Source organism: Symphalangus syndactylus, chromosome 5, assembly GCF_028878055.3.
Source record: "Symphalangus syndactylus isolate Jambi chromosome 5, NHGRI_mSymSyn1-v2.1_pri, whole genome shotgun sequence".
NCBI classification, from domain to species: Eukaryota; Metazoa; Chordata; class Mammalia; order Primates; family Hylobatidae; genus Symphalangus; species Symphalangus syndactylus.
The window spans coordinates 7,328,691-7,353,400 of NC_072427.2; the positions used below are offsets into that span (position 1 = coordinate 7,328,691).

Here is a 24,710-nt window from a genome sequence, read left to right on the forward strand (position 1 = left end):
TAATTGGATTATGGTTCTGCAGGCTGTACAAGCATGATGCTGGTACCTGCTCAGCTTCTGGGAAGGCCGCAGGGAGCTTTTACTTACAGCAGAAGGCAAAGTGGGAGAAGGCACGTCGCATGGGGAAAGCAGGAGCAAGAGAGAATGGGGAAGTGCCACATACTTTTAAACAGCCAGATCTCATGAGAACTCACTCACTATCATGAGGACAGCACTAAGAGGATAGTGCTAAAACATGAGAAATCCCCACCCATAGGATCCAATCACCTCCCACCAGGCCCCACCTCCAATTTTGGGGATTATAATTCAACATGAGATTTGGGTGGGGACAAATATACAAACTATATCACTTGGGTACCTCTACTCTGCATTTTATAAAGAGGGAAACTGAGGCTGAGCGAGAAGTGTCTTGGCCTTAATCACGTGGCTCAGAGTTGTTGGAGTGGAGATTTTTTGTATTTTTAGTAGAGACAGGGTTTCGCCATGTTGGCCAGGTGGTCGATATCGCACAGTGTATACTACAGGGTCGTCTATTTCACATCTTGGAATTCCAAGTAAGACTTGTTTTTGAACAAGGGGTTTCTGGGCTTAAAAAATGTTTGGAAGCAAATGGCACGGTGGGGAGAATGCCAAGATTGGGACAGTAGGAGTCTTTGAGTTGTCACTGACAGAATACAACTGAAACTAGCTCAGGTATAAAGGGGCGTCTATTGTCTTGTGGTTTCCAAATAAGGGCCGACAGCCAGTGATTAGCCGGCAGGATGCAGCTGAGCCTCAGCTAGACTGTCATGCCAGGAGGGTGCTCTCTGTCCAGGACTTCTCCTTGTTCCTCTCTGCACATCTTCCTCATCTCTCATGGCAATGTCTTCCCTCAAGGTGAAGATCAAGGCTGGCAACACTCCAGAGTTTTACTTTCTGTCCCTGTGCCTTTTCTTGTCTCAGCTTGAAAGACCTCAAAGACCTCAGGGAAAGACTGACAGGCCTGGCTTGAATCCAGGGCCCACCCCTGGCTCAGTCAGCCAAGGCCAGGAGAGTGGTAAGCTATAAAAACGTGGTGCTTCCAAGGTAACTGGGTGCCCTGGGGTGGAGGTGGCACAGGAAACACTATCCTATAGTCAGAAGACCTAGGACAGGGTTGCCAGCATCCCTCCCTGTTTTTGGCACATGTGCAATGAATACAATAGGAATGAAGTAGCCCCTTCCCTTAAAAATGTCCCAGACCAATGAGGGAGTTACAGACTGTAACCTCCCAAGTGTATTACATGCTCAGTTCCATGCGGCAGGTCCATACTGGGATCTACAGGAGTGAAGAGATTTAGGGAAGGTGTCCAGATAAGTAGTCCTGAAAAAAAGAGTATAGGCTAAGAGAAACAGGAATTCTCAGGCGGGGAAGTGGGATGGAAGAAGGATGCTCAGAGGCAGGACAGCAAAGTACATCTAAGGAACAAAAAGCAGTTGGAGCTGGCTGGCTGTAGGGTTGCTGGTGGGAGAGGCGCAGGGCAAATCCCTAAGACCAGGTTTGCCAGGTGAAGGGGCTGAGACCTGATCCTTTAAGCAAGGGTCCCAAACTATGGCCCACAGGCCAAATGCAGCCCTCCACCTGCTTTTGTGTGGCCCTCAAGTTAAACATTTTTCACACATGATCATTTGCAACCCATTTGATGATAGGGAACACTACCTTTGAACTTCAAGTAAGTGAAAAGTTATCCTCCCCCCAAAATGAATCTATTTTTCTCATTAGTAGAACTATAGAACTATATTGCCCTAAAAAAATATGCTTATTATTATATCTTGAATTTCATCAGAAGAAATTTGTGGAAATTTGTCTTCCGTCTTGTTATATAAGTGCTGCACCTACCTAGTAGCCTCAACTTTGTCTCTTGGACTATTACGTCTACAATATTTACCATACGGCCCTTTGCAGAAAATTTTTCTGAGACTTGCTCTAAGCAGCTGGGAGCTTGGAGGGAATGCTAAGCAGGGCACAACGGGTCTAGAGTTGTCCTTTGGAATTTTCTTTTAATCACTATGAGGATAGTGTTGAGGATGGAATGGAGTGGTCCAAGAATGGAGACAAGAGGACTCAGTTTTCTTTGTCCTCCTTCCATCCCACAGTTTTAGGGATCGAATGAGATGAACTGAGTGAGGTTGTTCTAATGAGTACCGGAGACTGCCTACGTGTGGGCCGTGCGGGCAGTGCAGGCTGCTGGGAAGCTTTTCCAACCATCAGCACCTCTGCAGGAGAGAGGAAAACGCAGAGCCAAGGCGCTGCCTGCCACTGGGAATACCTGCTTTCCTTCCCCCTCCTCACTTATCCCGTGAAGAAGGTAGATGACGTCTGGAAAAACTCTTCCTAGGGTTCGGCCCAGCCACTGCACCCCAGGCAGGGGAAGGACCTTAGAATAGAGGAGGGTGGCAAATGATAACTGAGATACACAGAAACTTGAGCAGGGCTGAAGAGGACCACACAGACCTTCACACTGTTACCGCTGGCTCCTGGTGGGACTGAACTGGTACCATGTGCCCCATTGCACACTCGCTGCTGCCAGGTGTGGCTCATATATCATTCCTCATCTTCACAGCAACTCTGCAGGTCAGACCTGCATAGCTCTGTTAAACAGAGAAGAGGCCTGTGGCTCCCAGAAGTAAGCCAGTGGTCTGTGGGCAGGTTACTCTTACATAAGGCCCGACTCTTTATTCCAGTGGCTCACTAAGTGTGCATCTTAAGCCCCCTGCATCAGGGTCACCTTCTGAATCAGAGTCTCTGGGGCAGGGGCCAGGTGCCCAGGGGTCTGCATGTTCGCCAGTTTCCTAGGCGGAGGCGGAGAATCACTGCTCTGGGCCACACTGCCACCCTAGAGGCTAAAAATCAGCTCGGCTTCAAGAAACTCTAAAGGTGCCATCACCCCAAAGCCTGTGGTAGAAGCTGGTGACCCCTTTTTCCTTTGGTTTGGCCTTGTTTACCATCAGTCCTGAAAACAATGGCATTGGCATCTTAAAGATACCTGTTTGCCAGGCTCCAAGAGAAACGATGGGCACTTGTATTTCTGAAGGTTGTGCACTGTGGTGCATGCAGTTCTGATCTCCGCTCCTCCACATGTACCTATCTGAGGACAGGCTGACTGCTCTACGAATACCAGGGCACAAATGGGGACTTGAAACATGCTTTTCACATCTGCTGCTGACTGGAGTTTCTCAAATGCCATATTTAGCACTCAACTCTGTGAAGCCAGCAATTCCTAAAGCTAAACACTGCCCGCCGACTGTTTCTCTTGTTTTTATCACAACAACAGCTGCATCCCCGACGTTTTCAACTCAGTAGCAGGAACCCACTGAACAGTGGCTTTTCCAGATGTACCCTCCTGCACTGAATGGTCCAGGCATGGACCCACAGGCATGAAAAACAAAAAACAGGAAGACCTGGGAAACAAGGCACCCAGAGGGATTAAATCACCAAAAAGGAAACCATATTATTGATCTGCCTTTTAAAGGCATCTGCCTGCAGGGGAAAAATCACAGAATTCTCTTGGTTCCAGATGGAAATTTCCACAGCAAAAGTTCACCTACTTGTACAACATAGAAACCTGATTGTATTCTAGAATGGTCATCATCACCAACATTTTCATCAGGTGAAAGGCTGCAGAAAGAATTCCTGAAGGCTGCTTCATGGATCAGGAACATCTCAGGAGTATGCTGAGCCCAAGAACACTGTGAAGTCGGATTTGGGTGCAGTCGTCATCTGGCCTCCGTATTAGGTACTATCTTCAGCAGGGTTCAGTCCACTGCCTCACTACTTTAGCTGTGGGCATTAAACATTTCCACACAACAAAATAATTTTATGTGACCCCTTTCTTCAAAAACTCAAAGCCCACTAAAATGAATCTTTTTAAGAAAGGAGTTGGAACATAGTTTTTATTCGGAGGCTGTAGGCAAGAAAGCCAGTGCTAAGAAGGTCTTTTTTTCTTTTTTTGGGGGGGTGGTGGCGGGGACGGAGTCTTGTTCTGTCACCCAGGCTGGAGTGCAGTGGCGCAATCTCGGCTCACTGCAACCTCCGCCTCCTGGGTTCAAGTGATTCTCCTACCTCAGCCTCCCAAGTAGCTTGGACTACAGGCACGTTGCCACCATGCCTGGCTAATTTGTGTATTTTTAGTTGAGATGGGGTTTCACCATGCTGGCCAGGCTGGTCTTGAACTCCTGACCTCATGATCCGCCTGCCTCGGCCTCCCAAAGTGCTAGGCTTACAGGCATGAGCCACCACGCCCGGCCTAGGAAGGTCTTATGTGGTCATAGGTCAAGACTGGAGAATAGGCTATCGAGTCCCTGCTATATTCCAGCTATTCCTCCAAGCAGGCCAATACACACAGCCTTCCTAGGGAAGGCCATACCTTATGTTAGAATCTATTCCCTATAATTCCATCAGTGGCCCACTTTGTTGTACTTTCCCTTTAGCATATTTGGTGTTTTCCTTGTTGTCCTGGATATACCAGGAATTCCAGAGCCAAATTTGGAATTCCCACAGAGTCACCACGCCACACCACATTGTTTTCATGTGTAGAGCCTCATTTGTCCTTGATCCTGATTTTTCTAATCATCTTTGACTAACCCATTGTTGGACTGCAACAGCCCACCTTTTTTAAAGAGAAGGTCATAATGACGTTAATTGCATATAAAAAGTCTTGTTCTTGGGTTGAGAAGTGTGCTTAAAGACTCTTCAAACACTCATGAGTTGAAGATGTTTGTAAATCAGTTTATATGAGAATGAGAGCCAATTGTTAAAGGGGTCATGGTCATTCATTCTTATCTTGGTTAAGAATGAATTTGGAGGCTGGGTGCGGTGGCTCACGCCTGTAATCCCAGCACTTTGGGAGGCCAAGGCGGGAGGATCACAAGGTCGGGAGATCAACACCATCCTGGCTAACACAGTGAAACCCCATCTCTACTAAAAATACAAAAAATTAGCCAGGCATGGTGGTGAGCGCCTGTAGTCCCAGCTACTCGGGAGGCTGAGGCAGGAGAATGGCGTGAACCTGGGAGGCAGAGCTTGCAGTGAGCCCAGATCGCACCACTGCACTCCAGCCTGGGTGACAGAGCGAGACTCTGTCTCAGAAAAAAAAAAAAAGAATGAATTTGGAGGCCCGGCGCTATGGCTTACACCTATAATCCCAACACTTTGGGAGGCTGAGGCAGATGGACCACCTGTCAAGAGTTCAGGACCAGACTGGCCAACATGGTGAAACCCCATCTCTACTAAAAATACAAAAATTAGCCAGGTGTGGTGGTGGCATGCCTGTAATCCCAGCTACTTGGGAGGCTGAAGCAGGAGAATTGCTTGAATCTGGGAGGCAGAGGTTGCAGTGAGCCGTGACCACACCGCTGCACTCCAGCCTGGGAGACAGAGCGAGACTCCATCTCAAAAAACAAGAACGAATGTGGAGCTTCCCTTGCCTACTATAGGCTGTGTGGGAATAAGAATTCCAGTTCTTCTGACCACAGGCCTCCCTGGCATCATCAGCTGCGGGGAAAAGGCACCCTCCTGAGGTTGGGCCTGCCCAGCTATGGCACCCAGGCACAGTCCCCCTCCATGTTTGCTATCCCCTTGTAAACACTTGATTTGTAGTGTACACAGACTGCCCACTGCCAAGGCTACATTTGCTGTGGAAAAGCTCCTCAAACATCAGAACTCTGACCATGGCTTAGTGAGTGTACAGTGCCTCAGAGGGTCATCAACTGTCCCACAAGGTCTGGAGGGGTGCAGAACTGTGGGTCTGGACAGACCATCCTGGCATGAGGCTCTCTAGCGGTTTTTCAGAGCTTCACTGGAACAGTGAGTTTATGGGTACATGGCCGGGGATGGAGGGAAAAGCAAAAGCTCCTATTACATAAATCTAGTGTAACTTTAACAAGTTGAAAGAGCAATGGTCAGAGATGGCTGGTGTGGATAGCACAGACTCGGGAAGGACTGAACCAGATCGCTGAGCTCCATGTAATAGGGAAATTTGCCAAGAGAAGGCAGCTCAGAAGGCCCAGCTTTAAGAGTCTGCATCCCTTGCCTTGGCTGGCTTAGAAATAGGCAAATCCAGCCTTTATACAAAAAGCTGGCTCCACTTGAAAAACCATAATTTCTACGTGGGTACACAGCAGGATTTCTCTCCATAGCAAGTCCTGCCAATGCATTTATTTTCTAAATATTTGTATTGCAGTTGTGGAGAAGGATGATGGTACCTTGCTCCAGTACAGTGGCCAAGGGATGGAACAAAGTCGTAGGGGAGTTGAGGGATGTTGATAAGGACATTAGAACCCATGGGACTTGGCAACCTGGAGGTGAGGAGTGAGGGAGACAGCAAGGATGACATCCATGCCCCCAGGGCTGGCACCTAGGAGATACTCAGGGAGCGCTTTCTGAAAGAGTCCACTCTGAGGAGTTGTGCGGGTGTCAGTGGCTGGACCTCACCCCCTTTCTCCTTCATCTCCCATTTCCCTGCAAAGCCCAGGATCCCCCTTCCCACCTTCCCTGTGTTTCTCTCATGGGAGGCTCCCTACCTACCCACCAGTGCCTCAGTCCTCTGGTCATAGGATCAGTGGCCCTCCAAGTAAGGGAGCTGCAGGGCTGTGTGAGAGGGATAGACAGAGACAGAAAGAGGGAGGGACAGAGAGAGAGAGAGACACAGACCGAGAGAAAGAGGATGCAGGGGTGTGGTCTCTCAAACAAACACTTGGAATTCTTCTCCCTGTGAGCCCACCACCACCACCACCACCTCCCCCCATCCCCACCACCTCCCTCCATCCCCATCCTGCCCTGTTTGTTCTTCACCTGCCGACTCCCCAGTCCTCAGGTCTCACTCCAGTGTCACCTCCTCACATAGGCCTCTGCTGGCCCAGGAACCCTGGATCGACCACCACCAAGGCCCTCCGGTATTCATTCATAGCCCCGTCGTCTTTTTTCTTTTGTAGCTCTTATCACAAATTGTTATGTTTATGTATTTTAAAAATATCTTTCTCCGCCACTCCATTGGAAGCCCCCTGAGAGCAAGGCTCACTTCTGCCCATTCTCCACTCCATCCCCGAAGTAGCCACAGGGTTGGCGTGTTGCTGGTGTTCAGCAGACACCTGCTTCAGGAAGTGGTGAATGTGGACGAAGACGTGGGTCCAGCCAGGACAAGGCTTCAGGAAGTGGTGAATGTGGACGAAGACGTGGGTCCAGCCAGGAAAAGGCTGGTTTCTGGGTGGCTCAGAAAAACCACCCACTACCCCTGACTGTGTTTCTGTAGGGGAAGGCTGTCTGATGAATTAAGTTTTGGGTTGTTCCTTCAATTCCCCCAAGGTAGTCATTTCTGCCTGCCTTGTAATGGTTGGTAAATGAAAGCATACTTGTATTTCTTGAAAGATTTATCACATTTCACACTTCCAAATAGTGAGGCTTCCAAAGTCATCTTTTCTCTTAGTATCAGCCTTGAGAATTGACGTGAAAACAGAAGCACAGTTTTCAAGTTGCTGAGTAATTTCTCCCCCATGGACATAATCTGGCATTGGATAATGTGTGTAAAGAATAGTGATTTCACATCCTCAGCATTAGAGCAATTTTTTAAAATTTACCTTTCTTTAGCTTTTTCATTTCATGTAAGTACAAAATACAAGTGATAGCTTGACAAGCCTGGCTTGGAACCTTACCAGGAACGAATAGTATGCTTTTCTCGATTTTCTGTTATGGAGTCATGTAGCCTTGTAACTTAAATGACCCTTTAGTTGCAGTCCTCGCTGCACTGTCTCCATTAATAAATAGGGTGTGTTCCATCGGTACCTTCATCATCTGAAATTCCTCAATAGAAGTTATGATGCAATTCTGGGACCTTAGGCAGGAGGTTAAGGGAGGAAGGGAGACACTGCCAATCTACTTCTGCAGGATGCTGCTGTGAAAGTGACCCTGAGTAGCAACTGCACATTTTCACAGATCCCCTAAAACAGAGAATATTCTTCCTGAGTTTGGGTATTGAATTCCTGTGGGTGTTTAAATGAGAGTATACCGAGTCACCTAACCCTGATCCCACAGCTGCCACTGAGCCACCCTCTGTCCACACTGGGAAGGGTGTTAGCTCAAAGTCACCACAGCTAGGAAGGTGGCTAACTGATGGCACCTATCCCAGCTTGCCTGGCTCCTGGGCTCCTTGGACTCCTAGCTTTCAAACCTCAAAGTCACGTCAAAAAGAATTCTGAAAGTTTGCATCGAAAATACTTAAGATTGTCTCTTAACCACCCCAGCTTTCCGAATGAGTCCTAAGAATAAGCAGCAAATAGTGAATAGCAGTCTTTCTCCTGCTGAAGGCTGGACTGTAATTTCGAGGGTTTTTAACACCACACACCCAGTGGAACTTCCCTAGCAGAGGTTTTAGTAACTGATGAGCCACTGGAGCCCTAGGGTCCAACTGCGTCTTAAGGAGTCTAAAGGCTCCATGTAAGAATCTCCCCAGCTTACGTGTTTGTCCTATTTAATCATTCACTCACTTAGCAACTACTGCATCAGCTGGTGTGCCAGGGGTTGTGCAAGGCCCTGGGACACAGTGGTGAGCAAGACAAACATGGCCCCATTTAGGGACAGCCTGCAGGCTGGTATAAAAGCAGATATTCCCTTCTGTCTTCCTGCAAGGGAAAGAAGAGCTCCCTGTTTGGTATTTAAGGAGTAATAGAAACACAAGTGACTTCTCACAACCCTGCATATACAATCAAAGAGAATAAGAGCAATGTAATGAATGGTTCCTAAAATTCATCTGGACACTCAGGAGTTCAGTTTATTGTTCACTTTAAAGAAAAGTGAGAAACACCCCTTAGTGGATGATTTCAAGGAGGAGCGTATCTGCCTCTCAGAAGAATCTGGGGAGCACAGAATACCCTTATTTATGATGGAGAATGTTCTACTGTCAAGGTTTGGCGAGTTCTTTACTTAGCTCAGCGACATGTTTACAATGCCTGGCTCCAGTAGGTTCAATTAACATTTATTGACTTCCTCTCTGTCAATGCCTGTGTTTTTAACAAAAGAATCAAAACACCTACTTCACACAAAAATGCTTAAGTAAATTTAGCTAAGAAGAGCAGAATGTTGAAAAATTCAATCTATGTTTCTTAGATAAATATATAGCTATATAAAACATTTTCTAGTAGAAGTCCATAATAGGTTATTTTGCTGTTTTAAAAAGCTATCTTTGGAAGAGTAGTCAGTTAATGGATGACCATTTTTCCAGCCTTGGTGCCTGCTCTTACACTGTAATCACACAAGGGATTAGTGAGGGGCTGAGGATCTGTTTCTATCTCCTAGTTGACACCCCTTTGCATCTCTTTTCACTTCAGCTGGAATTTTGGGCAAATCTCCTTAGTAAGGATAAGTAACCTTAGGGGGAAAAAATATACTGATAACAGGAAGAGTTGAGTTTTGACAAAGGTCTAGGGGTAGGGTAAGGATGGGGCTCCCCTCTTCAGGGCTTGATGACTGAAAAGGATCTCTTGACCCAACCAGAATCTTCTCTCCTAACTCCACTCTTCTCTATGAACATAGTAGTGAAACTGCTCCCAGTGAAAATGATCAGCACACAGGTTTGTAACAAGTGGGGATGGTTGTAGACCCACTGAGAATTTGCGTAAGCACTGTCAGTTGCCTTCTCATTCTTCCCAGGAATTCGTGCATATTCAGCCAGTGGTGTATTTCTTTCCCTAGAGAATGAGGGGCCAAGGAGAAGCAGCTTCAATCACCAAAGGGGTAGGATGGAAATTCCTCCGGAGTATTAGATTTTGAAGGCAATCTGTTAAGGCAGAGTGAACTGAGACCTCAGACTGTCTCAAGTAATTGTTACAGTGTCAGTAAAACTCTAATGCCACAGTGAATGAATTAACAACAAGCAGTGACATCACCTCTCAAAATGAGCTGCATCAGAGGCACTCATAAATATATAAACACAGGGAAGTTTGGGTGGCTTTAAAATTAGCCCTGACCTTTTACACTGAGTGAAGTTATTTCTGGGCAAAATAATGTCTATTCTGGTAAGAAGTGTTAACCCTGGAGAGAGGGCCCTCTCACTGATGGGTGGCGGTGGGGGGAAGTATCTTACCTCTCTTGCTCTGTGGCCCTTTCTGAGCACCACCTCCTCTGCCAGGCCCAGTGTGCCCAGGCTTCCAATAGCTGTAACCCATGCAGGGTGCTGGAAGGGTTTTCATCAGGCACCATGGGTGTCAAAAACACGTCCCCATCCCCTCCCCTCAAAGCAATGGAGCTTAGTCAAAGTTCCTAAATTTCTGGGGTCACAACAACCTAAAGCATTAAAGCAACGCTGGCTCAACCCCATGGAATGAGCAGCTCACCCCACTGCCTAGGCCAAGCCAAGGTCCCCGTGCAGATTTAGAAAGTCAAGGGCTTGTTGGACAAAGGGACAGGGATCCTTGCCTTTGTAGAATTTGAATTATGCATTAAATAAAAGAACAAGAAGAGTTTACTACTTCTTGATACTGTGTATTTCTTAGTCAAATGACGAAATAGTGAATATTTTCTGTTATTTAAAAAATCCTGTCATATTCTCATCTGATAGTTACTTTTTTCAAAGGACCACCACATTCTCAGATTTGAAAACCACATTCTCAATTCCTCAGACTGAAACATTCAGACAGTTTTTATAGTTTCCACAGCTTATAAAGACAAAGGCACTTGGCTGCTTGCATTTTAATTTTCTTGAAGACCTAAAAATGGTTGGCAGATCAGAATGAATAAACAGCCTTCAGTAGTAAGTCCCCAAACCCTCACACTTTTTTTTTACTCAAGCTATTACCATGTAGCACAATCCATCCAATTTTTAAAAAATATATTATGAAAAATTTCAGTTATGCAGAAAAGTATGGATAACATAACAAAGACCTTTGAACTCACTATTCAATATGAGAAATAAAACATGACCTATGCAGTTGAAGTCCCCTCTATACCTACCCCATCCCCAGATAACTACTTTTTTTAATTTGATATCATTCCCATGCTCTTCTTATTTTACTGTGGTTTTGTTTTGCATGTTTTAAAACTTCATATTAAATTATAATATATATTATATGCATTCATCTGTAGTTTTCTTTTTCCCCTTGACTTTGTAATCATGAGATTCATATATGTGGTTATATATAAACATATATATATCAAACATTTATATATCACATACATATGTAATATATACATATCACAGTTTACATATTCATTACTAAATATTGCTAAATTGTTTTACAAAGGGGCTATACCAGTTTGAATACCCACTATCAATATGTAAAAGAATTCTTGTTGCTTTGTATCTTTAACAAAGCTTGGTAGTTTTTGCAGTCTGATGGGTGAAATGGTACCTACCTCGTTGAAGTTTTAGTTTGTATTTCTGGTTGTTAATGAGATTAAGCATGTTTATTTCATCATATTTCAACTCTCTGAATAATCTGTTTATATTTTTGACTGTGATTCTATTGAGAGGTTTTGGTTTGGTTTGGTATTTCTCATTACTTTATAGGAATTCTTCATGTATTCTGAATGTTAAACCTTTCTCATTTCTGTGCACTGCAAGAATCTTTCCTCAGCATGGTTTGTCTTTCTACTTTGCTTATGGTGAATTTTGGTGCACAAATATTTTAGGTTTTCATATAGTTACATTTTATCAGTCTTTCACTTTTGCTTTGTCCAGATCTTGTCTAAGATATACTTCCCTACCTCAAGATCATAAAGATATTTTCCAGTCAGGCATGGTGGCTCACTGGTATAATCCCAGCACTTTGGGAAGCCAAGGCAGGTGGATCACGGGAGGTCAGGAGTTTGAGGCCAGCCTGGCCAACATGGTGAAACCTCATCTCTACTAAAAATGCAAAAATTAGCCAAGTATGGTGGCGGGTGCCTGTAATCTCAGCTACTCAGGAGGCTGAGGCAGGAAAATCACATGAACCCAGGAGGTGGAGGTTGCAGTGAGCCAAAATCGCCCCACTGCACTCCAGCCTGGGCGACAGAGTAAGACTCCATCAAAAAAAAAAAAAAGTATTTTCCAATATTTTCATCTAAAAGCTCCAAGTTTTGCACTTCGCATTTAGTCCTTTAAATCTTTCTTGAGCTTAATTTTTGTGTTTGATTTGGGGTAGTGATCCATTTTCTTCCATTTGGAAAACCAGCGGTCCCAGGACCATTTATTGACTAGCCCACCTCTTCCTCACCAATTCTGCAAGGCCAGTTCTGTCATCTGTCAAGGCTTGGGCTCTCTGCCCTGTTCCACTGGTCTTTTTGTCTACTCCGGGTGACAAACATGCTGTCTTAATTACTTTATTAAAAAAATAAAATAAAAGGGTCTTCGCATCCAGTAAAGCAAGTTCCTCCACCTCATTCTTTCTCAAAATTATTTTGGCCATTTTTGGCACAACTTTCATCTTTCTCCTCTCCTTGCTTTGCCCTAGCCTACTACAAGCAATCAAATGGCAAGACTTAAAGCAAGCAGAAGGGAGAAATCAAGCCAAAGCCAGCCCTGGATAATCCATAAGCTGAATATTTGACTCCTAATAACTAAGACATTGCTGTGTAGTAAACAATATAGAAAGCCTATATATTAATAAAAGTGGAGTATGTGTTTACAAAAAAACAAAACTTTTTTTTAAATCTTCTCCAGGCTATAGCAAGGGCCACATTTAAAAACAGAAACTGGAGCCCATCATCTGGTCAGTACCAAGGTTCTTGCCTTGATTTTTAAAAATACTACTTTTAAATCTATTTTTTTGCATACAGATAGTCACAGAGAGTTTTGTGAAATAGTGCTAAAACTGTTCATTTTTGCCTAGATCCCTCAGAACATCCAAATCAAAGGTCAGTCACTAGGAGAAACCCCAGGAACGTGCTAATTCCATCACAGCAGGGCCTAAGAATGAGGTCATCTTTCTCTCGTTCAAGGGAGACCTTATTTTCCTGCTCTCAGCGACATTTCCGTAGCCTCATGATAGTTGCTTGGTGTTCTACAGTGTCTCCAGATCCAGACCCTCTTATATGGACCGCAGGACAAAAGGACTCTGGCCACCCAGCAGGCCATGGGCATCTTGTCCACGTGAGTTGGCTTCCCTCACACTTTCTCTGAGTATCTCATTCCCTTTCCATTCAGAATCTCAAGAGGAAGCTGGTTCTAGAAGGTTCTGTGTAACCTTCTCTGGAATGTTTTACTGACTTCCCATAACTTGCATAAAGGACAAGTTCCTTTGAAACCTGAGTTGTAAAAGATCTTCCTTGCCCAGGTATTTAAAAATAATTCATCTTTAAGTCAGAAATACATGCTGGATGTTGTCTTCCTGCAGACCAGCCCCTGCAGGCTAAGGCACCCGCTGCAGGGGGAGGGCCCCAAGAATTCCTGTGGCCTCCTGCAGCTCTGCTTCCGGCTTCCCTCCGCCCTCGGATGGTTGTCAGGACTGGAGCTGGAAGGTTCACTGACTTGACCTTAAAGGCTGGCCCCCTACGTCCTTTCTCAGCCCCTGAGCAGAGGCCCAGCGCTCTGCTATGGAGGGCCCATCTCACAAGGCCTGGTCCGCAGGGAGCAGCCCCAGGGCTGCCTGAGTCTGTGCTCAGGGAAACAGGGCCACAGCCCGGAGCAGAGACAACCTGGCCAGCAGGGCGCCATCCCCTTTGAGGGCAGGGAAGGCGAGCCAGGGAGGCCTCCAGCGCAACCCTGACCATCCTCGTCACCCATGGCCTGCTCACCAAGCCAGCTAAGTTGAGTGCCTCAGCTCAGTGAGGATGGTCACAGGTGATTTTAAAAGATGGGAGAGGCCAGACGAGGTGACTCATGCCTATAATCCCAGCACCTTGGGAGGCCAAGGCGGTGGATCACTTGAGGCCAGGAGTTTGAGACCAGACTTGCCAACACAGCAAAACTCCGTCTCTACTAAAAATACAAAGATTAGCTAGGCGTGGTGGCATGTGCCTGTAATCCCAGCTACTCGGGAGACTGAGGCACGAGAATTGCTTGAACCTGGGAGGCGGAAGTTGCAGGGAGCTGAGATTGGGCCACTGCACTCCAGCCTGGGTGACAGAGTGAGATGCTGTATGAAAAAAAAAATTTTTTTAAAATAAAAGATGGGAGGAAAACATCTCATTTTATGCTCTGTGCTACAATTCTCCTCTCATTTATAGCCCCTCCCAAGGCTTCTCATGAATGGGTCTGGGCACCTGCTGGGCAGCAAAGGCTGGATGGGAACGGTGTGGGGGGCTGAGGGACACCACACTCACCCCACCCTCTGCTTGTCTGCAGGGCCCCCAAGGTTGCTTCGAAGCCAAGGCAGGCATCGAAAGCCAAAGTGGCCTTCTGCACCAGCATCCCTCAGGACACTCTGCTGGGGAAGGCCCAGCCCGGCACAACAGCAGACTGAGGCCCCCACCCTGAAAAAGCCTAGGACATTCCTGGGCACTGTCATTTAGGGTGCTGTACAAATCGTCTCCGCCTAGAAAATGGAATTCAACAGTCAGGATAGATTTCCAAGGCCAACTGTTGGCCCCAACATGCATCAGTGAGACCGTAAGCCTCCCGTGGGCCACATTTTGACAGTGGATGCCCTTCAGGGTGATATATGCTATAAAGCAGTTTTCTATCACCTAAGTGGTTTTTCTTACCAACAAGAATTTTTACCCATCAGCACTACTGTGGCTGAAAAACTTCTCTTCAAAAGTTCAGTGCGCCCTGTGCAGGAGTCAGCCCGGCATCTGCTTGTACACACAGCTCCTTGCATAGGTCTGGAGTCAGATCTGGAACAGTGAAATTCAGGAAAAAAGTCCTTTCTTATAGGAGGCTAATAGGGATTGAGAATAGCATGAGAAGAAAACGCTAATGAAGGGAAACCTGAACGCGCTGCTGTCAGCATGTGTTTTCAATGTGCAGCCTCTGCCTCCGAGTTCTTTGGAGCCTGAAAAGGGGTTTGGGAAAGAGCCCAGTAGGAGGGGCAGGAGGCCAACACCTGACTTGGCCTGGGGCCCGGGAGGCAGGTGTAAGGGAGTGAAAAGAAAGGCTAGCAGGAGGCTGCGAGGGGAGGACCGCAGACTCCCTGCTGCTTCGCATCCCTCCTGTGGCCTCCACTGCAGGCAGGACGAACCTGGACACCACCTGGAGCTGCTTCCTGAGTTGGCACACTATCGTGTACACAGCAGTCTTCAGCCCCCTGGAAGGAGGCCATAGTCGTGTGAGGATGGCAAAGTCGAACAGGAAGCTTTGAGCACCTTTCTCCACGACGTCAACGAGGAGATCCAGTGCCAGATCGAGGTGGATGGAACACCCAGGGGTAGGGGTGCAGATGTGGGCAGTGCCGTCCCTTCCCCTCCCTCCCCTGGTCCCACAGACTGTCGCCATGAGGCTGCAAGCTGGTGCTAAGATGACAGCAGATTGCAGCACAGGGCCCTCCCCTTCAGCCCCCAGTGGGACATCCAAACCACCCTAGGGCCATTTGTGCAGGCACCACCTCCACTATTGATGGGGAAAATAAACTCAATAGAACCACCACGGTGGAGAGAAGCAGGGACCATTGTCTTCCTCAGGAGCCTGACAGCTGGCCCCACAGACCATGCTTGCTGATACACACTGGTCCCAGACCCAGGCCTGTCGGACATCAGTGTGCTAAAAAGGTGTAAGATGTGGTCACTACTCACCGTGTGTCCTATCTAGTTGACATGCGTGGAGTCGGCTAAGGGGTGAATGTTCATATGCTCCCAATTCACGTTGAAGCCCTAATCCCCAAAGGGATGGTATTAGGGGGTGGGCCTTGGAGAGGTGATTAGGTTATGAGGGTGGAGCCCTGATGAATGGGATTAGTGCTTTATAAGAAGAGACACCAGAGAGACGATCTCTCTCTCCACCATGTGAGGACACAGTGAGAAGGCAGCCATCTGCAGGCCAGGAAGAGAGCCCTCACCAGGAAGTGAATCTGTTGGCACCTTGAGACTTCCCAGCTTCCAGAACTGTAAGAAACAAATGTTTGTTGTTTAAGCCTTTCAGGCTATGGCTTTCTGTTACAGCAGTCTGAACTGAGAGCCCATGCTGAGTTTTTGAAATAAATGTGAATTCTGATGTTACTTCTTCCTTTCTGTATTTCTTGAAGAGTAGCTTGGAATCACAAAAACTAAAACACATTTTTAAAATTTAGCGCCCCCACCCCAGGAAACAATGAATTGAGGAATGTTCTCTCCAATGTCTCCCATCTGTTAGTTCTGTTGACTTCAACAAGAGAGGAAGACTGCAGCTACTTGTGTTCTTCTATTTTTGCTAAAGGGCTACAAGGTTACAAACAGGTAAAGATATCTAGCTATTCCTTTGTCTCAAACTACCTCAGTTTTTTCAAGCCCCTAAGAAATGGCCATGGCCATTTCTTGGTTAACCCTCCAATTTGCACTTATAAGGTAACCAGCTGTCCTGGTATGCCCAGGACAGTCCTGGGTTTAGCACTCAAAGGACCACATCCCAAGAAACCTCTCCATCCCAAATGGGATGGCTGGTGGGTATCCTGCTGCCACTAATCCTTCAGGCTGTGATGGTGACATTTTTACCACAAATTGTCCAGTGTATATTTGATTACAAGCCAATTGGCTTATGCTCTGTCTGCCATGCCTTCTAGCTCTGTGCTCCCAATATTGAGTTCTGATTTGGGTGAGGAATTAGAGAACTGGAACTTTTCATATATAGTCTGCCGAGTAATTCTCTGCTACCCTAAAAACATGCATGTCAACACACAGATTCTTTATTTCGAGTTCAAAGGAAACATCAGAATCTACTGAAAATATTCATTCTCTTGAGGAACAATGTGGGTTTTTCCTCAGATTTTTATTTTTGCACATTCTTGTGACATTTCCCATTGTAGGGAACAGGAGTTTAGCAAAATTAGCTTCTTAGATGATGTCATTCTAAATATACATCTTAAACAAACAATATCAAAACCACCAGTAGGAAACTGAGAAACAGTGAGTACTGTTTTGTCTAAATAACAGTAAATACAAAAAGACTGGTTGTGTTCCGGCCCCATCCAACCATGAAGTTGATTTCTCTTGTGTCCAGAGTGACTGGTTTTAAAGGACATGGAGCTTTGGGGTGACCTGTCACAATGTCAAGGGCACACTCCCGGGTGATTCACAGATTTAGCAACCAACAATAGCTCACGATTCCATACTTGTAAATACTTTTGGCAGAATACTTCTTGAAACTTGCAGATGACAATTAAGATCCAAGATATTTCCCAAAGTAAACAGAAGTGGGTCATAACATTAATCACCTGTTCACATCAGCTTCCATTTACAAGTCATGAGCCCAGACACTGACATCAAACTGAACCCACATACTCAGCCTCCTCACCACCAGTCTGTCTTGTCATCAGACAGGAGGCTGTCACCTTGACCAAATTCTCACCAGTCAATCATCCATCCAAAAACCATTACCTGTTACAGCTAAAACAAAATCAGCACATCTTTGTCTGTATTAGAAGCGACAAAACCTTACAAAGCAGTCACCTCCATACCAGTCTGACAATCACTAGTTCATTTGGCAGATGGACAACAAAGGTTTAAACTTGCCATTCAAATCAACTTTCTTTCCATACTCTGATTCACGGTGTTTTTAAAATCGTATCTTGAAAGCTGTGCTGCATTTCTCCTCCACTTACCAATGAAGAAAACGCGCTCTCTGGAAACTATCTGTGGTAGCTGCTCCCAGGACCTGGGGAGATGTGCGCCCTGGGGGTCTGAGGGCCTCCAGGTGAATCTGAGAGGGAAGACCCTCCAGTGCTGTCATTGTAGCCTGCCTGAGGGTGGTGCTACCTCAGACTGTTATTCCTCAGTGCACTACAGTCAGTGCTATGATACCATGTTACAGGAAATACAGTTGAGACAGCATTATGTGAAAAAAGCTAGCCTGAACTAAAAAATGCTGTGCTGCTAGCGAAACCTTTTATATGTGATGCTACACTTTGCAGATGTAAACTTTAAAACAATACCAATGTGTAAAATAAAACGAATCCAATGAAGCATGCTCCTCCCAGTATCTTAAACTCGGTGGCACCTATCTACAGGTCCACACTCTGTGGCCCATGAGCATGGGGGCCTTTCTCACCCCCAAGGCCCATCCTGGGTATCTCGGTGCTGGGCTGCAGGAGAGATATCCAGTTCCTTCCCCAAAACATCCTTCTATTTAATAAACTGTTTCCCTGGACAAAATGCCCCAACTGCAATGACTTCTGTTCAAAGTGCAAAAAAAGCTTCCGTGAGGTGGGTTCGTTCATGGTTGTTATTCATCTTTCACCCTTGAGCTCAGAACCTGCATCCCATGAATGGAGGGTTGGGAAAAGCATCTTTAGGAGGCACGGTCCACTGTGTGTTTCCAATTTCCCTGTACACAGCCAGCTTGCCAGCCCAGCTGCAGTCTGAGCATCGGCATTCTCTTCATTGTCTTCAAGGTCTACCTCCCACCAGTGAAATTAAATGTTTGGGTGCTAAGGGATAAGGTACAGAGAAGCGCAAGTCTGCACAGTCTGATAGGAACTGGCCACTCCAGAACTTAGGCTATAACAAAAAAGAGTATTCAGACTGTGTGCTACTTAATGACCTAGTGCCAAAAAATGAAATGGTACTGTAAGCAGTTCCCAATAATCATCTACCCTACCAGTGCCAGGGAACCTGTGCAAATAGAATGTGAAATATCACAACAGACTACAGCTGTCCTCTCCATAAACACTAGTATTTTTTAAAGTTCTGTACATAGAAAGCAATTCATTCAAGTCTTAAGATGAATTTAGCTCTATATGGCAAGTAATTTTTTCCTAAAGATGAAATCATTTAGCAAGAATTTTTTTAACATAAACAGTCTGCCTATTTCCCATTTCTTTTTGAAAAGACTTTTTAGAAAGAGTCTAAATTGTATTTATTTTTACCCTAAAATGTTAGTTTGTTATTTCGTATTAGCACATGCAAGCAAAGTTTACTCTTAAATATATTACTTTAATCTGGTTAATGTTTTGACATCTATAATTAATTGTAGTTTCAAACAGATGCAAGCCATGTCTGTGACCAGGTGCAAAACATAGAAATCATCTCCAGAAGTGGGGAGAAGACTCCAGGAAAAAAAGTGTTTTGTAAAAGTCCCAACTCAAAAATAAAACTGCAGTGCCTTTTAAGGCATGAATTAACTGGAAACCTTTACGGATTAACTATAAAGTAAATTGACAATGCCTGGAGTACTCTTTAAGAAAGTAAAAAAGGGGAGATTTTCAGAGACTCCCTCGGCCTCTTAAAATAAGTTAAGGCCTTTGGATGTTGGCACATCGCCAACAGGATGCCATTAAAACAAAATGTTTCTGCTTATTAAAACCAATGCCCATCATTCTCCTCCTCCTCATTGTCTAGATAGAGGAGGGCAACTTTCTTTTCATCTGAAATCACCGACCTTTGGTCTACCATTCTCTGGAGCTGCACCTTCTTATCAAACATGGCCTGCTCCTTGCCCTGGTCTCCGTGGGCCTGGTCTCCTTCCCCAGCAGAGGCCTTAAAGCTCACGCCAACTGCCTGGTCATTGCTACTGTCCGCGTCTCTCCAGGCACCACGGTCAGACACACCGCGAGCTCCCGCTTCCTGTGTCCGGCTGCGGATCGCCTCTACGTTACTCACATCCATCTGAAAGGTAAACGAAGTTTCTTTGGGCCCTGGTGCAATGTGCCTTAGCGTTCTGCTGCTGTCTGCTAACTTGCCTAGCTCAGGGGAGTCCACTGAACCAGCAAGCACAAATGTTCTGGACACGGGTCCACGGATGACAACGTGTTCAGAGGTTTCCGTTTCTGTAGGACCTAGTCGAATGTGCCTAAAGGATCTGCTAACGCCCGATGTCATTTCTGCCCCTGTTGTGTCCCCTGCACTATTCTCCTGGGGAGATTCAGAAACGACACTTTGGAAGGTGCTCTTTTCAGTCATAACGGTTTGTCTACCTGAGGTATGACTGTGAGTGGCCTGGTGCACAATGCTCTCTGAGTCACCAGATTCCCCCGGTTGGGGAACCAGCCCATGGTAAACTATCTGCTGGGTGGTCTGATGCCTCTGAGGCCCGATGCTGATGTGCCTGACGGATGTGCTGCTCCCTGGCAACCCTTCCATGTGTACAGAATCTCCTCTGACACCCAACTCCACCTTTTCTGAAAGTGGAGCTGTGAACTGGATTTGCCCACTGACCCTTTCTTTAGGGCCTAACTGGAGTTGCCTGACAGAAGTCCGGGTACCCACTGACTCTTCTGTTGCAAAATAATCACCAACCTTCCCTGCAGCAGAAATGGGGCCCTGAAAAATAATCTCCTTTTCAGCATGAAATTGTCTGGAGCCAAATGTGCTGTGCCTCCCCGATCCGTCCGAATCTGCAGAAGACTCTGCTGGGCCAGGTTCTGGCGAGCCCCCTGCCTCCGGACAGGCAGGGGCAGGGCCTAGGAAGATGACTTCTCTGGACAGTGGACTTTGACCGGGACCCGGCGTGACATGCCTCACAGACCGGCTGGCTCCAGTCGGGCTCACTGCCTGACTTAGGTCACCTCCCCCACTTACCTCCACCACTTCTGCAGTGGGTCCTTCGTATGACATTCGCTCAGTCCTCCAGACTTCAGAGGGGCCGAGTTTTATGTGCCTTGCAGCCTGGCTCACATCCTCCAGCACCTGTGACTGGGCAAAGCCTGTGGGGCTGCTGACCTCCACAGTGGCCAACACTGGACCCTGGGGAGTGCGCTGTCCCGAGCTGCGAGAGGCCCCACCAGCAACCTCGCTCTCGCCTGAAGGGATGTACAGCTCCTGGGTGGCCCAACGCCTGAAGCGAACACCAGCAGCCAGGGCCTCCGCTCCATCTTCCTCATCTGGGCTGCCAGGCGCTGGGCTTCGTTGCCCGCTCAGGCTCTCCCGAACCACCGACTCCACGGCTTTCTCCATCTCACTGGCCTCATCTTTGCTCAGCTCCTCCAGGTCTAACCGATCGGCATCCACAGTTTGTGAGACGTTGACTTCAGCAACCAGGGTCACAGAACCACCACCAGCACCCTGGACCTTCTTGACGTCCACGGAAACGCTCCCCGGCCCGCCCTGCCCCTCTCTGGTGAGGGCAGACAGCTCTTCCCTCATGTGCTCAGGAAGGGTTTCCTCCAGCTGCCCGATGACCTCCACCAGCTGCTGCCGGGGCTCCTTGGAGGAGATGCCCTTCATGGAGGTGTGGAATTCATGGGGTATTTTAATTTCTTTTTCAATGACTGTGGGTTCGGCATGAAATTCACCGCTTCTAGCTTGTTCTTTCCAGTGAGTGGAACCCAGGTCCCCCTCCAGAGAGGGCGCTGGGACATCCAAGGGCTTCACAACCTTCTCGCCCACTGCACCGTCCTTCTGTGTCCTCCTTCGAGTCCCCTGCACAATTTCATCCTGCCAAGAGTACCTGATGGTGGATTCCTCCTCAATGTGGATCTGCCCATACACCGAGCCGTCATCTCTGTCGTGCCCCCCGGGGTATTCATCTGGAGTTGACACAAAATAACTCTGCTCACCCTCTGAATCACCTGCCTCTGTCACTTCTTCAACATGAGTCGTGTTCTCCTGGGGCTGCTTGGTCCTTTGATGCTGATTAACTGAGAATGTGACATCACTTTTTCCATAACCTTCCTCTTCCTTAACCAACCCCCAGGAGCCTGGGGACACATCTTCGACCTCCTCAACTTTGAATGGGACAGAAAACTCCTCTGGCTTCTCTCCGCTGACATAGCTCACGGGCTCCTCGACAATCTCCACGTTGACAACCTTTGCTCTCCCCTCCCTCCCTTTCAGGCCAAGGTTGATGATGTCTCCTATCATCTGCTCAGCTGACTTGCCTTTCAGCCCCACGTCCTTAATATCCTTGCTTAAAAGGTAGTCCAGGCCAGCGTCATCAGAAACATCAACATCCTCAGTCAGTTTAGACTCCACAACTATTTCAGTCTTTGTTTTCCTTTCCCCAGGAAGCTCTTTCCTGTCCACGTAAGTGACTTTTGTGTCTGGAAAAGAATCAGCAGATGCTTCTGTCTCTGGAGACTGAGTGAACTGCTTCAGGATACTGGTAACGATGTTTTCTGCTACGGTTTCTGTCATGGAATCGCCTTGCAGAGAACCGGTGGCATCACTGGTGCCCAACCTGAACCGCAGCTCTCTTGCTTCTGCCTCTCTACCGGTCCCGCCACCAGCATCCTTCACAGGCGTCTGCAAACCTTTCGGGGACACCTCTGCTCTTCTGTCCTGGGATACTTCTAGACTAATCGGTACCTCTCTCTCTCGCACGCTCTTCTCCTTCGGTGAGTCCTTCTCCTTAGCCTTCTCCTTCATCTGCTGGCTTTCTCTCTGTCTCGCTTCTTTGTCTAACTTTGTCAGTTCTTCCCATCTTAGGTTTCTCTCCTCGGAAGCCTTCTCTTTAGAATCGAACATTTTCTCTTCTGGCTTTGTTCGGATGGTTTCTGGTCTGTTTCTTTCTTGCTCCCTCGTGGCTTTCACTTCTGTTTTCTTTCCCAGAATGACGGTCCTCTCACTTGACCGTGTGCTTTCCGAAGCACCTGCTGCCACATTGTCTCGGCGATCCCAGTATGACTCGCGGGCAATTGTGGAATCTTCAGCTATGTAAACGGGGACCTCCCTTGTATCTCCAGCTTTTGGTCTGTCAGGGAATGTTTTCACTTGAGCCTCAGTATTTCTTAAAAGGCCATAGGTTGGAGAGAAAGTTCTGACATTGGTTTGACTGTTGACGGTTTTTCCGTATGAGTTTTCCTGCTGGGTAGTGGCCGAGGAAGAATATCCCGAGCCCAGGAAGCCTCTTCTGGCATCACCTCCAATAGATGTGCCCGTCTGAGATCCACGGTGCCCTGACAGGTTAGAATACAGCGCCGAGCTGTGATTTAAACTTGCCAAAGGTGCTTTCTGCCTTGAAAATAGATTTCTTTCATTTTCCCTCTGTAATAGTGAGTCGGCATAGTGATAGGATTTGTGTCTGAATTCTGTAGAAATTGAAAAAAGGGTTCATTAAAATGACAGGCATCATTACCCTTTTCCATCTAAAAGCATTGTTGCAGGTCAAATCCCATTCCATCATAATAAATATATACTGTTACCACAGAAAGCTCATTATAAAAATAAGTTATATTTGGTGCCCAAATTATTTTTTGGCAGTTTACAAAATCCTGTTGCAATAAAAGGTAGCACTACAAATACTTCAGCCTAACACGTTCTCCAGTTACTGATATTAAAATACTCACTCGTCTTAACATTAATCACAAAGCACAATGCATATCCCAGAAAGGTCAGAGGTGCTCGTTTTTGTGGCTGAAATTTCACAATCTTTTATTTTGAAATCATTAATTTCTGCTTTTTGAGGTAAGTTTAATTTACTTACTTTAGCAGAGAAGAGCTCTATAATTACAAAGTATGTCATTATTAAACACCAAATAGCATTATCCTCCACTATTTAATATACTCTTACTTTTCACTGATTTCCATATTGGGCCAACAAGTATTAAAGAATTTAACTTTTTTAAGCTTTCTGATCTTTTGTTTTACATTTAACACTTATCTGAAAAGGAGCCAGTGCAGAAACACCCCAGTCTGTCTTAGTGTCATGATCCTGAAGTTGGGAGTCCTCAGGGCTTCCAGCTTTGCTCCAGGCTGTTTGCAGACAATGCTACCCTTTGGGGTGTCCAAACCCCAGCAGGGTAAACTGCTCTTTAGGAATGGCAGCTGGTGGTTAGAACGTAGCCAGGAGCACCGTCCACCCCGAGAGTGCCCCTGGTGTCTACCCACACCCCAGCTGGCTTAGCGGGGACAAGGCTTTCTCTCTCCCTTATGGAGCCAAGGCCAGAGGCCTCCTTTGGACAGATCCCAACGTACAGGAAAGAGACCAGGCCAGGACATTTTCTACAAGACTCCTCTTTTCAGGTCACCTGATCCTACTGATCCAACTGAGAAGTCCCAGAAGATGAACCCCCAAGCAACAGTGCAGGAACCACCTCATTTATAGTTAAGATTCAACAACAAATATGGAAGATTACAGACTGGGTTTAGGTCTATTGGCTAGTGGGCAAGTGGCCAACATTATTTTATGCAATATTATAAAAGAAACACAAGCACACTAGTAAGTATTGATAAGTTCACTACCTAGGAACTTATCTGTACATTCACTCAACAGAACAGATCTAGAAGCTCAAAGTCTAATAAAAAAATTCCCAACTAGTAATTTTTATTCTAAAGCTTTTGGCATAATATGTTAATTGCCAGAACAAATTTAGTTTACAAACATTAAGTCTCTATTTCCTTCAAGAAGCTTGAAAAAGAATGAATGAATGAATGAATGAACGAATGAAGCAAGTTAATAGCAAAGGCCATTAGCCCCTCCATGTGCTCTCCCTCGGCCCCAAAATTACTACTGGGAAAATTTGAGCAGGGCCCTGGCTTAGACTGTTGGTCCTCCTCGGAGCTCCTGGGCCCTTTTCTTCCTTCTCCCCTCTCTCTAGGCTACACGATGGATGTCCAAACTTAGCTATCCACAGGTTAAAAATGCAGGTAACTAAGTAAACCTTGAAATCTGGGGAGTTAATTCTTATTTTATAGATGTCATATGTTAACTGATGCCAGGCAGGCTGACCAATGCCTACCCTTCCATGAACGCCTTTGCTTTTTTCAAACTTACTCTCAA

The 24,710-nt window shown here is 46.4% G+C and overlaps 2 protein-coding genes across 7 annotated transcripts in view; one reads left to right on the forward strand and one right to left on the reverse strand.

Moving 5' to 3' along the window:
• The window catches only part of TTC23 (tetratricopeptide repeat domain 23), a 113,882-nt gene extending 97,801 nt beyond the window's left edge, over window positions 1-16,081 (forward strand). For 4 of the 5 annotated variants that reach the window (XM_063640066.1, XM_063640068.1, XM_055277103.2 and 1 more), the window contains 2 exons: window positions 12,997-13,079; window positions 14,274-16,081. In XM_063640066.1, coding sequence (XP_063496136.1) covers window positions 12,997-13,079; window positions 14,274-14,391 — 201 coding nt within the window. In that variant the 3' untranslated portion in view covers window positions 14,392-16,081. Of the gene's footprint in view, window positions 1-12,650; window positions 12,700-12,819; window positions 13,080-14,273 lie in introns of all 5 variants that reach the window. The other variant, XM_063640065.1, reaches the window with a different exon arrangement.
• A 704-nt stretch (window positions 16,082-16,785) lies between these two features.
• SYNM (synemin) overlaps window positions 16,786-24,710 on the reverse strand; it is a 30,176-nt gene continuing 22,251 nt past the window's right edge. The window contains exons 4-5 of one of the 2 annotated variants that reach the window (XM_055277088.2): window positions 20,573-23,019; window positions 16,786-19,660 (exon numbers count right to left, since the gene is read on the reverse strand). In XM_055277088.2, coding sequence (XP_055133063.2) covers window positions 19,352-19,660; window positions 20,573-23,019 — 2,756 coding nt within the window. In that variant the 3' untranslated portion in view covers window positions 16,786-19,351. Of the gene's footprint in view, window positions 23,020-24,710 lie in introns of both variants that reach the window. The other variant, XM_055277087.2, reaches the window with a different exon arrangement.